The 13293-nt window shown below is 44.0% G+C and overlaps 1 protein-coding gene across 1 annotated transcript in view; it reads right to left on the bottom strand.

Moving 5' to 3' along the window:
* ESYT3 (extended synaptotagmin 3) overlaps positions 1-13293 on the bottom strand; it is a 392268-nt gene that overhangs the window by 91097 nt on the left and 287878 nt on the right. Inside the window, exons 9-11 of the mRNA XM_069616612.1 lie at positions 10564-10740; positions 3479-3561; positions 2296-2344 (exon numbers count right to left, since the gene is read on the bottom strand). Coding sequence (XP_069472713.1) covers positions 2296-2344; positions 3479-3561; positions 10564-10740 — 309 coding nt within the window. The remainder of the gene's footprint in view (positions 1-2295; positions 2345-3478; positions 3562-10563; positions 10741-13293) is intronic.

Genomic DNA, 13293 nt, shown 5'->3' with positions numbered 1-13293 from the left:
AGAGTCACCTCTCGAATCATCCGTCGAAAGCCCCGCAGACTTCGACTTCCGGGGCTTGGACACCCGACCTACCGACAACTTCTTCTTACGTTCACGTAAGTCTTTGGACGTGAGTGACTGGCAGTGGATAGTGTCATCCGTGTCGTGGGCCTCCCCGAGGCACCAGAGGCAGGCGTTGTGCGAGTCCGTCACCGACATCTTGGACCCGCACTTCTTGAAGCCCGGACGCGGGGTTGAAGACGAAGTAGAAGACCTCTTCACACGAAGGATTTTCTCACAAAAACGAACAGGTTCGAAGAACCAAGAAGAACAGAACTCCAAAGAGTCGAGGCGTTAACCGATATTCACGAAGCAACACGTTTGCGGAAAAAACGGAACTGAGGCTACGGGCGTCGTGCGTCCTACTTATCACATCGGATGACGTCTGACGTCGGAGGAGGTCCTCGACGACGGCGCATCGACGTCATTGACGCAGGAGCCGAAAAAAGTTTCCGAAGCAGCACAGCTTTGGTGATTACCTGTCATAGATATGGAATACGTCGGAGGACCCAATCCCCTCGAAACATTTATATCCAGCAAATAACAGCGATACAAGAAAGAACAAGAACAGACTGAAATGTGAGTGTTATCTTCATCCGTAACAAGTAATCAAAACTTCCATCTACAGATGCGGTCACACAAGCTAAGAAAGTGCAGGATAGATTCCACTTTCCAAAGCATCCTAGTGCTCTAACAGCAATAAACCCCTACGGGGGCAACCATTTCCGGGTCTGGTAATTAATGGCCAGGCTCATTACCCGCCCAGGAAATGCCCATCCGCGTCAGGATGTATTGCTTAACTAAATTAGTATTTTCGTAGATAGACTCGGGAGTGTTTTGTACGTTCTGGCCTCGCAGCGGTGGCGACAGTGCTTCAGCATGACCAACGCTACTTCGCGGCATGATAACCAATAGTCTGTGTCCTGTTTGCTCTGCAGATTGATTGGTAACCCTGAAACTGATATACTGTAGTTGAGATTGTAGAACAGCTGTGCACACAGAGGTGTTCCTGATACAACTATTTTTATTTGGTTATTTCTTCAAAGTATCTATAAGAGCTGGTTAAGCTTACTTCATAAAGCACATTACAAGAAACTAGTCAAGAACTCTTTCTTGTGTGTAGGAGCATGGACCTTCAGACAGTCCTGCAGTTGGTGCTGCCTGATGTAACTTTGGCTGGGGCTTCAAGCTAACATTTAACAAATATTGGCAATGACAATCATTTTGGCTTCTGTGTAGGCATCTGCCAGGCACTGCTGTAATGGTAGCAGCCGCAAAACGGTGCAAGTACCTGGGCATGCAATAGCAGTACCTGGTAAATGCCCATCTCGTACCTACGCACAAGCCAAAAGTGTTGGCTTTGCCAATGCTTATTTTTAACAGGACTTTAGGTCACGCATATTGCTCATAAATTAAGTGGCTAAAGGGAAGGTATTCATATTACACGCGTAGTGCATTTACAGATCCACTTCACCCATTATCACTCAGTAGCCTGCTTTGAAACACTGGAAGGCACTTTGAGCAGTATGTTTGATGTTACTGCTTGATAACCAACTCAAAGAGATGCCAGAAGGATGTGTTTTGGGAAAGGGGCAGAATGTGGATGGGAACGAACATAGGGATAAGCATGGCCATGGACAGACATTGGGTGGGTAAATTACCAAACACCTACAAGCTTCGTGTCCCTCCTCATATCCCATATCTCTACTAGCTGGACTCCAATGCAAGAGCTTTGGCCGATACATGGTGCTTTAGCACCATCTAATAGCCAAAACTAAAAATGTGCACACCTGCAGCTTCTGCATGTGTCTGGACCCTGGGTATGTAATCCCTCAAGTAGGGGAGCTGTTCATTGATCAGATTGTCATAACAATATGCCTTGTAGCCCACCATCTATGATCAATTAGTTGTACATAACTGTACATATGAGCCCATTTGCGCAAAAAAGACCATCATTCGTATCCCTTCTATTTGTACAAAGAATACTAGTTTTCCTTATCACTGTATAAATAAGCACAATGGTTGGAAAGGACTAGTTTAAACAGAAGCAACACATGGAGGGGGGGCTACTTGCACGTCCAAGAGGGAGGGTGCTTCCGCTGCAAGGGGGCGAGCAGGGAGAAGGAGCAGAGCAAACATTAGATATTGTTTGAATTAGAATTTGTTGGCTGCATGTACGGAACGCAACATTTTATGTCAACAATCCAAAGGCCCGCTTTGTCAACACCTGTGAAACAAGCTCTGTAAACTGTATACCTCGTCCACAACTCTGTCCTTCATCACACCTTCCAAGCAAATAAGGAGGCTGCAAAACACCAAGGGAACAGATCAGCACAAGTAGATTGTATGCATTTATCTTGGTTATTAAAAAGAACGTAACAATGCATCAAGTTATTAGCATCAGTTAAAATAGCAGGTGCTCACACACGACAAGGAAGCCCCAGAATGATACCAAGCAATCCGGCCATTTTGAATGTTGGCTTGCCCTGGATGGAAGAATTAAGGGTGAGATCTGCACAGACGTCAAACTGGGGAACTCTTTGGGAGTTTGGGGGTACTTCTGCAATGAATACAGCATGAGGTAACATTAGTATTACCACATGTGGTGTTCTCAGCAGAACACACCTATCGTGTGTTTACTGCTAGTAGGGCAGTAGTGTGCTGAAAATGCAGTACGTCTGCCCCATACTGTTTATTTTACAAACGTGTAAACTACTTGGGGATAAAAGGGCACGTGGTACAGCAGTGGTCCAAAAGCCTGCAAGAGGAAACATGAACGTGTACCTCACTGCACATAATGGGTGATGTGAGACCTCCCCTCCTGCCCCCTTTGAGGCTGTGGCATCCCTTTACTTGCAGCACAAAAGGTTAATCCATGCATGGGGGGTGGCGGGTACAAATGGGTAAATACCTCAGATTGTGAGGCATTTCTTCAACCCATATTCATGAGGCGTTTAGTATTTCAACACTTCTACAGGTCTTAAATACCTCCAAACCACTGGCACTATACTCATATAATCAGCCCAGGGCAGTGCTCATTTGTGCCGTGAAGTGAGAAAACGTGCCTCGTGGCATAACACAAACCTTTTTGGTCAGCATAAGCCACACAACAGCACTATACAAACTGTGGCATACACAAAAGGATGCACAGAAAGAGCTGGTAGACAGCTCAATCGAGCGATCAAACACGTTTACGGGGTTTTCCACTTTGAGAATCCTTCTAAAATCCCAATAGGCTGCAGTCACAGGTCATAATTGTCGGCACAAATTGGTTGGAGGCCATTAACCTCTCTTCGTGAGCTCTTTACGCAGAAGATTTCCATTGTTGGGTTAGAAACAACATCAATGGATTTTACTCAATTGGGGAACAATGTAAGCATTAAAAATGGCACCCCGGCCAAACAAATCTCTATAAAAAATGTGTAGTACCGCACATTACCTGCCAAGGAAATCGTCCTTATCAGGGTCTTCATCGTAGAAGTCCATTTCCAGGTCCTGACCGGGAACCTCGTGAACAACAAACTGATGGGGGAACACATGGCAAACGCAGGAATAAGTAAGATTACAGACTGTAAAACCGAGGACAGGCACACACACAATGATATATAAAGGTTGGACTGCAAGGTCTATATACAAACTGTAAATAAATAACACTGTGCCGACTAATTGCAGCCTCACTAATCATTTACAATAAGAAAAAGGTCATCCCAGCTGCATAAGCTTTTTGCTCTACGGGTCAAATCCTGCTGTGTGCTCCATATAGTCTTAAAAATGCTGTTGCCTTTGGTGCGGCTAGTGTTTCCAGGAGAGCCCATAGCATCATTATAAAAAAGGTATGTTGGTGCGCTATTGTAAAAAAAGAAAATGAGTCACAAGAGGGCCTTGCCAATGTTAAAAAGCTTCAAGTCTCTCTTTCAACATTTGCCTCAATACTCAGTGTCTCCCTTAGCCAATATTTCATCAGGACAGTAGTCACTGCATATTCTGAGCAGCAACTTCAGTTCTTTACGTTGACAAGTTTTGTGATTTAACCATATTATAATAGCATTACAGTCCTAGGGGCGAGGACTCAGAATTCGGTTGTGGGCCAATAACCATGTTACTGCTATCACTCCTCTGAGTTGTAATGCCTCATAAGTGTAGTGTGATGCTTTAAATGCACTCTCACAGAGTGCCATCCCTATAGAGAAGGAACTACTTAATTACTGCTAATTCTGAGGAATCAGAAATGAGAGGCACACACAAAGTTGTAATGTTTTCAACATCAGACGTCTTTTATTAATTAAGAAAATGTTGGATGAAAGCCTGTCTATCGCTATTCTAAAGAGAGTTTCCCCAACTAGAAAACTAAAACTAAAAAGGTCAGTCTGTGTACTGTGTATTGTCAAACATATAAACTTTCCTTGTGTCCAAAACGTACCACCCTGACCCTCACACTAAAAGTGCATGGACATTTATCTGACTTATATTTGACAAAAAAAGTGTTCACAACTAAGGCAAATAGACACATCCAACAGAAACAGTCTTTTCCAAGGAGGGGCCCTTGGATAAAGCGGGTGATTTCCCTTCCCCTGGATTATTCAAGTGGGATGGAAAAAGTATATTTCAAACAATAGTTTAAGGATAGCAAATGTAGAAGTGTACTTCTTTATCATATACTTTGCAAAACAAATACGTTTCTTTATACAACTTTAATGGACCTCCTGGTATACTCCCCTGCCAGGAGTCCTTGATCCCCTGGTATAGTCTCCAGCCAGGGATCTTTCCAATCTTTATACAACTTGACTGGACCTCTGTGTATTCTCTTTCCCGGTATCTTGTCTCCCAATGTTCACTGCCTGGTGTGTTCCTTTCACCAGGACTTTTTCTTTTAATTCACTGTCTTTCAAATTCAACACAGTTGTGTTACTTCACTGTATTTTCTACTTCATTGGCTTGAGGTACTACTTGTTCCAACTTGCCCCAAACTGACATCTCATGTATGGGGATTTGTTCAAATTCTGTCTTTGTATTCTACTTAGTCGGCATTCAAAAAAAGTTCTTAATTGTTCTTAAAGTACTGGGACTTTGAAGATCATCTGCCCCTAACCAAAGGTTACACAACTTTCACCCCTCTCGTTAGGCTCTCATTCTCTCAAGGTCTCCCTGGTCTTCTCACTCATATTTACGTTTCAAATGCAGACACGTGCCATGACTTTCCCAGTCTTCATATGGCTTCCCCTTCCTTGCAGCATGGAACTCTTGTGCTCCACAGGTCGTAACTGAGCCCTCACTGGTCTCATTCCTACTGGAGAGGGGGTGTGTATTCCTTTTTCCCCTGCCAGTTCTAAATTCCACTGGGTACTCCTCCCTGCTCAGAGGGCTGCAGATGGCTTTTTGCTTCGCTTGCCTGCCATTGTTCCCATGCTCCAGCGGTCAGTCTGTTAGCTCACAGGTCAATCGACGGCTGTGTACTTCTGAGTTGCTTTCTCCTTCTGCCACCATTCATTCGCCGTCGGCTTCCCCTTTCCGCCTCCGACACAGGTCTTCCTGCGCTGCACTCCCAAATTGCTGTCTGCTTCCAAGCCGTGTCTTGGAAAGAGAAATTCTCTTCCAGCTCTTCCTTCATGTTTCTCAGTGGTACCGTTTTCAAACTCCTGCCTAAAGTTAGGAAGAAACCTTGGACCAATTACGGATGTCGAACAACTAGGACGCTCATTTTGGTTTACAGTTCTCTTGATGATGGTTTTCTTCGTCTCAGTACCTGGGTGGTTGTGGGAGTTGGAGTCCATAACTTCATTTGGGTTTTTAGCTCCAGGGTGTTTCTTCTTTTGATTTTCACAAAAAGGTACTCCATGATTGGAATTCATGGGTGTCTTTAGAGTCTTAACCCATGTAAGGAAGTTCCCTGGACTTTTACATAATGGCACACACATTAAAAAGCAACAATGTTTTATGTAATCTGTATGTATTTGTATGGAAAGTGGGAACTAGATAAAAATGATGTAGAAAGGTTTCTTGACTGAGGGTCATTGTAGGAATGCTAGTCCCTTGTAGAGAGTGTTTTTTTTTTTAAGTGTGACCAATGCTTTTCATTATAGTCTCTGGGTGAAAGGGGGAGGTCACAGTGGGCCCTTAGATTGTTACAAATGGCCTTATCCTGAAAGGAGTAAGGGGGCACTGCATCTCACCTGACACAGTCACCACCTCTTCCCGACAGCTGTCTCCTCCCAGGGTCGGGATCAGGTAGTGGCTGCAGTCCCCTGGCCACGTGGGAGGGAGATCCTTGGTGGGGAATCAGTGATGACTCCACAGGAGTCATCACAAACTGCAAGCTCTATCCAGTGGGATGTCACTGAAAACATGGCTGACTGCTTGCCCAGCTTTTGAAGACCACCTACATTTCACACGACTGATGCATTTATTATTTTCAATGTCCACAGTTGGACCTGTGCAGTTAGACTTTTGCTGAGGTCAATTTGAGGTAATAAAGATTAGGAGCAACGGCAACTGTGTTTCTGAATTTGCTTGCAAAAATGGTCTTTGATGGCTCGCTTCATTAGCATGGTGAAAAAGCACTGTGAAAGAACAATAAGTTACAAATAAAAGTATTTTTTTTTAAAGTACATATTTAGATTTTTAGGCTTTGTCAAGCAGTAGACCCTCACTCATATCTCAAACAAATACCAGTCAGAAGGCAGTACAGAAAGGCATTACATTATTGGACACACCGTGTGTTATTGTGTTGTAGGAGCTTTGAATACAGATAATAAAAACAGCAAGGCATCTGTGCGGAATGGCACTCAGGTATTCATAATAGCTCTATTAAGTTTTCATGAGGTTATTTTAGCTTTAGGGTGGATAGGCACTCTGGTCATAGTCATACAAAACAACATTATTCTTGAAAGTGTAAGGCAAAAGGATGGCGCGCAGGCCGGGAGTGATTATATATATATATATACACACATTTTTAAAGCGCTCACACAGCCTGCGGGCATCGAACCGCTGGTACATTTGCGTAATAGTTTTTTCTTAGTTGCACATTTATAACGTGCTTTAATACCCAGAGGGGTCTAAGTTTGTTTAATTTATTGTGCGCGCCGGACCCTGAGGTAGCAGGGCGCATGTGACACAAAGGCTTACAGCTTAGTTACAGAGGTTACAAGTATACAGAACATGGTAGAACAATTTTCTTGGCTCCACAGGATAAAGGTTAGGCAATAGAGTAAAAGTACAAACGGTATGCTGACAAGTCAGAGGGCTTACTTAAAATAATAGCAAATCTATATTAGGTGCAATACATGCGGTAGGAGCGTGGGGAGAATGAGGGTTACATAGCATTCTCAGTGATCCATTTTATTGTGTTCTTTCTGAATTTGTTGAACGTTAGGTCAGATCGAAGTGCGTGAGGTAGGGAGTTCCACAATTGAGCTGCCCTAACTGGGAAACTGGATCCTCCAATAGTGGACAGTTTAAATCTGTGCACTAGAAGGCAGTTGGGGCTGGTTATTCTCGTTGGTCTAGTAGAGTTTTTTTCTAGTAAATCGTTCTGTTAGGTAGCTAGGAGCTTTGTTGTTTAAGCATTTGTGTAGAGAGCCATTTGTGTTTCCTTCTTATTTCAGAAATATGTGCTCTTCTGGGAATACTTAGGGCCGCTCGAAGTGCATTATTTTGGAGCACTTGTATTCTGTTGATGGTTTGATTAGATGCCCCTATGTAGAGGGAATTACAATAATCTAATTTAGAGAGGATAAGGGCTCTGGATAGAATTAGGCAACTGTCATCGGACAGGAATCGTTTCCCGGCTCTAATTAATTTACATGTATAGGCCGTGGATGAGGCCAGTGAGTTTACATGTTTGGTAAAGAATTAGGTCGAATCGAGGTAGAAACCTAGTGTTTTTACTTCTCTGGCGACCTTAATAGTGTTTCCATCGATGATGAAAGCTGAGTAATTAGGGCTGAGTTTATAGATGCGAGCTGTGGTGCCCAGGATGAGGAGCTCGGTTTTGTCATCGTGCAAGCATAGGCCATGGTTGGCCATCCATGCCTGAACAATGCTATAGACTCTGTTCACCAAAGCCAGATCTTCCACATAATCCCCGGTAAGTGGTAGGAGAATCTGGGTATCATCTGCATAATTGGTATAAGTGATACCCAGATTGTCAAGATCGTCAAAGAGTGGCTTGGTGAAGATATTGTAGAGTGTTGGCGAGACACAAGATCCCTGGGGCACTCCACAGGTGATAGTTATTGGGTCTGCTGCCGCTGTGCGGGAGACCACCCTCATGGTCCTGTCACTAAGGAATGACTGTATCCAGACTATAGCCTCCACTGAAAAGTGGGCCGCAGAGTCTAGGTGATTACACAGGACTTTGTGGTCCACCAGGTCAAAGGCGGCTGAGAGGTCTAGTAGGAGAAGGTGTGCTAATTTACCCTTGTCTCTCAGTGAGTCTATTTCGGCCTTTAAATCGATAAGGGCAGTCTCTGTGCCATGTAGAGGTCGGAAACCGGATTGGCGGGCGCCAAGGAGATGATTCACCTCAAGTTAGTTCTGAATTTGGGTGTATGCTAAGTTATCTAGTATTTTTAATAAGAAAGGCACCGTGGTGATGGGCCTGTAGTTTGTGGGAATGTTAGGGTCCAGTGTTTGTTTTTTCAGAAGGGGGAGTACCCAGGATTCTGGACCCGGGGATCGAACCTGTGTTGCTTTGTGTCTTCTTGATTCCAAGGTGAGCACGTTGCCGCTGAGCTACCCTCCCAGGAGTATGGGAAACCATTTTGCTCAACTTCAATATAATCCGCAGCAACGCATGAAATTACAACTTCCCACCTGCAGGTTGGGGACTTGCGTCACCGGTCAGTATCCTTACGCATTTATTTTACTCCTGGTATTGGTACTGGGGACATCGTGTAAATGGGCGATCGCACGAAAGAACAGAAACCTCAATGCAGTTGATGGTGGAGGTTGGAGTGATCCACCATTTGGAAGTATGTACATCAAACTGGAGCTATGCCAGTGCATGACAGTATTGTTTTCCTGAAATATTTTAAACCTCTGCTTCAATACTTAGGCCTTGCAACGTCACACATTTAGGGATTTTCCCTATTTAAAGATAAATGTTAGGCTTACGGTCTCCACTCTTAAATAAAAAAAGGCAGTGCTGCCATCTCCAAGACAGAGGTATCTTAAATGGCGTGCAGCCAACACATTCTGCTGAGGTTCACTACAAACGTGATCATATTAGTGCAGGCACTAGAAATATAACAATAGCTTCCAGTCGCCTCCAGTTCAGGTGTAAGGAGCAATGCCGTGGGCAGGGGGTTGTAAATTAGCTCAAGAACATGCCCACCATGCTCCAGAAAATGGTCTGCCTTATAGGGCAGCACTATTTTATACATAGCTTTATCAACCCAAGACAGACAGCACTCAAGGATGCAGGCAGCCACATGCATGTTTCACCCACACTAAGGATCATCGGTGTGGTGCAGTCTGACATCCGCGCTCTCATATATGTGGAAAGAGCATCATTTGTGGAACTATTTCCAGGTAAGGGTAACCATGATTATTCCCAAAGCACTACAAATCCACTAATTCAACTCTTTGTAATTCATCTTGTGTGAAAACGTAACATGATTTACTAGATGCAAGCAGAAAAGGGGACCAATTCAAACAGGGATTGCTGGCCATCAATAGGAGATCTGGACGATTTCTGGAGCGTGTACAATAGGTACTCGCTAGAGAAATGACAACACAAATAAAGCTACATCTCAAACAGATACCCTGGCAATGCCTCTGTCATTATGAAGGGGAACTCTTGAGAATTCTGGTCAATGATAAGCATTGCCAATACCAATAGGTCTGCCTTTGCAAATGCAAAAAGAGCCGTTTGTCATAGGAGTGCTTAACAAAATAAAAAGAAAGCTTATAGTCTACTCTATAACCTATTGGCTTTGTTAGTAGTCATTCCCTCTGAATTGATTCTGACCAAACTCTGCACAAACCGATATTAACCAAATCGTGCCTTAGGACAATGTCTTCTTCTGAGGCCAAACAATGTTGTAACGGATGGAAATCTCCACCCTCTCCTCTCACAGTATGTACCACGGATCCATAACTTATGAACTCAAATATGCCAAATAAGTGATCAGAGAAAATGAAATGCAGACTCCGGAGTAATTAATTTTGAGCCACCATAGCACCAGACATCTGTGTGGCTTTCTTTTGGCACAACTTAAATATGCATACATTTTCTAAATGTCGAACCAGGGAGGTGGGGGCCTTCATCATCTATTTCCAGAACCTGTGGCATGAAGTAGCAGTGCATAAATGGTCTATCTGCCAAACCTAAGGGGGCAGCGGATTCAGTGTATATATATTATACCATAGTCATTTATTTTTGTTCTCCGCAGTCCCGTGTATAAGTTGATGGCAATGATTAGAACCTCTGCCAGAGTGCAATAGTCTTAAATGTCTAGATATAATTATTTTAAATCCCTGCATTATTTTGTGACGGAGAACAAGACAGCATCCGAATGGTCATACCTCAAATTTTTCGTTCCATGTAGGGTTTAGATTTTCTTTGATGGTTTTGCTTCTGAACTTCTGGTTTCCTACTCTCGCGACTGCATATGGGTCCGATTTCCCTTTAATGATTCCCTTCAGGTAGTTGTCTTTTGGGACAAGCTTCTCAGCCTCAATAAGATTGACTCTCAAAACTCCCTGAAAACAGAAGAAAAAGCCCATGAGCAGGAAGTTAATAACAGGGTTAGACTCAAAAGAAGGAAAAACAAACTTATTGCGGAAAAGTGCAACAAGACCAACAAATTCAATTTGGTTTATGAAGATGTACAGTTCACGTTCAACTAACCAACACACATCAACCTTCAGATAATTGTAACTGTGTAACTGACTCTTGCAGGGCATGCAACACAAAGCATTAAAAGAAGGATCATTAAATGAGACCATGTGGGGGAAGTTCTATTGAAGTAACCCTTGCACAAAATGTGAAAAAATCATTAAAAGCATTCTGGATCCCTCCACGGAAAGGGTACCAACAACCAGGACTTCCCCAAACCCTGTTACAGAAAATTTCAGAACAGAGCGACGGACCAAGGGACGAGAGCAACGGATCAAAAACCCTAGGAGTTCCCTACAGGAAGTTGTTGCCTCCACAGGCCGCGAAAGACACGTGTAGAAGGCCAGATCCCAAATCAGAAGGCTGCGTTGTGTTTCAAGGACGCCAGCGACCCTCACGGGTGAACGGCAGAGTTAGGGAGGAGAGGACAAGCCTGTCGTACTAACCTTGACTCGTGATTTGGAAATCGTAAAACCAAAACAGAAACGCACAAAGCAGGTGAGTTGGCAAGCGACCCGAGAGACCGGTGTGTGTTAAAGAAAGTTTGAAGTGGCAACAATATATCGCAAGTGAAGGCTGCACACATCTGGATGAGACACGAAAGGCAAACCTGTGAATGAACTTTGAAGTAAGGACAGCGGTGAAATCAGCGATACTGAGTAACGAGTGGTCCGGCGAAAGGAAGCAGCCCCCTCAAAAGCTTCTGTGAAAGGTGCATTGTTTGTAGAGATAAAGTAAATGAACTGTAAAAGTGAGGTGAGCAAAAGTAACCCAGAGAGAAGGGGAGAGTAAGAAGCTGAGCATTGAACTGAGTCAAAGTGGTTCTTGTGAGGTCTATAAAGAAATCCACGCACATTTGAAAGTCTTTGACATCTGAAAACGGTCTGAACCAGACTGAGGGATACCCGAAGTGCAATAATCTTGGGGTAGGGAGCCACCTTGCAAGTATTGTTGAACTTTGTCGTGAAAGGCCTTAGCCTGACAGAGGGGGACCTACATGAACTTGGTTGTGAAAGGTCTGAGCCCGACAGAGCGGGACCTACGTGAACTTTGTTTAAACGTTATTTGGAAATCTGAAAGAGAGAGACTTTAACGTGGAAGGCCAGGCGGGCCTCAATCCACGTTTTGGAACGGTTTCGTGTTGAAAACCCGAGCTAGAGTGCGTCATCCTGTCTACGGGGACCGCCTTACTCCACGTTACCTAACGTGGGGAGGAGAGCTGATTCAGCCACATTTATTCTTTATATTTAAACACTGATTTTCCTTTACATATTTATCTCCTTTATACTCTTTTTGTTAAAGAAATGGGCCAGGCATTAGGTTTTGTTAGCATAGGCCATTTTGATTTGACAGACTTCACTTGGACTGTTTTATTTATTATTTGTTGGTCGAAACTACTCCCATCCTAGTTATGGGGCAGAATACGAGTTTTTCCAAACCACAAAACTTTCACAAATTGTACCTTTTGAGTCAGTGTCATACTTGTGATTCCATGCCTCGCCTACACTGGCCAGGACCATAGACCCTTTCTTCCTAGTGATTGTGCACACAGCCCTTTCATGCAACATATCAAACTTCTGAATGATCTGCCTTTTCCGCAGCAATGCAGTGCGCCTTGATTCTCGGTCAATGTTCTCCTGCTGCGTCTGTTACTCCACTCACAGCCAGTTTTCCTCAATACTCTGGACCAATATTCCAGAATCATTGACCCAATCTTTTGCTGGGTAAATACCTGTAGATGTGCAAGGCATCGTCCTGTATGCCATCATAAAAGTAGTCATCGCCTTCGAGAGATATGCCTTCTTCCATCGCAATCCGGAACATCTTGTTGAGCACGGGCATAAATCACTCCACTTCACCATTGGCCTGGGGCCAACATGGTATAATGTGCCTATGCTCCACATTGTGAGAAATATGAAGGTGGCTCACCCGCTAGTCCCCGGGGATCTGTCATCCAGGTGGCCGGGACACCGCCATCGTTTATGGACCAGTTTGGGAGGATCACCAGGATGAGGGGTCTTCGGGGATTGGAAGTGGGGCACTGGATGACTGTCAGGTTTCCTTCTCTTATTTAAGTTTCCTTTTCATTATTTATCCTTTTCAGATTAGCTTTGTGTGGGTGGGAAGTTTTCCATTATAGTTGGTTAGGCCTTAACTTAATGATTCAGAATCCTGGTTCTGACCCAAGGCAAGATGGAGCCTCACAGTGACAGCTCTGATTGGCTAGAAGACAATGCTGAACAACAATGAACATTCTAAACTGTCACTCTGTGCCTTTCATCATCAAAACCCCATCTGAGAGGACGTGTTCAGTGGCTGCTCCTGCTTTAGTATTAGGCCTGGTGGATTTTATCCTTCAGATCTCAGCAGTTGAGCGGCTACTTTCTTGGGGGTTCAGGAGAAGTCTTCAGCTGGCA

This window comes from Ambystoma mexicanum, chromosome 9 (genome assembly GCF_040938575.1).
Source record: "Ambystoma mexicanum isolate Mex_15411 chromosome 9, UKY_AmexF1_1, whole genome shotgun sequence".
In the NCBI taxonomy this organism is placed as follows: domain Eukaryota; kingdom Metazoa; phylum Chordata; class Amphibia; order Caudata; family Ambystomatidae; genus Ambystoma; species Ambystoma mexicanum.
This window is presented reverse-complemented; position numbering and strand designations above follow the sequence as displayed.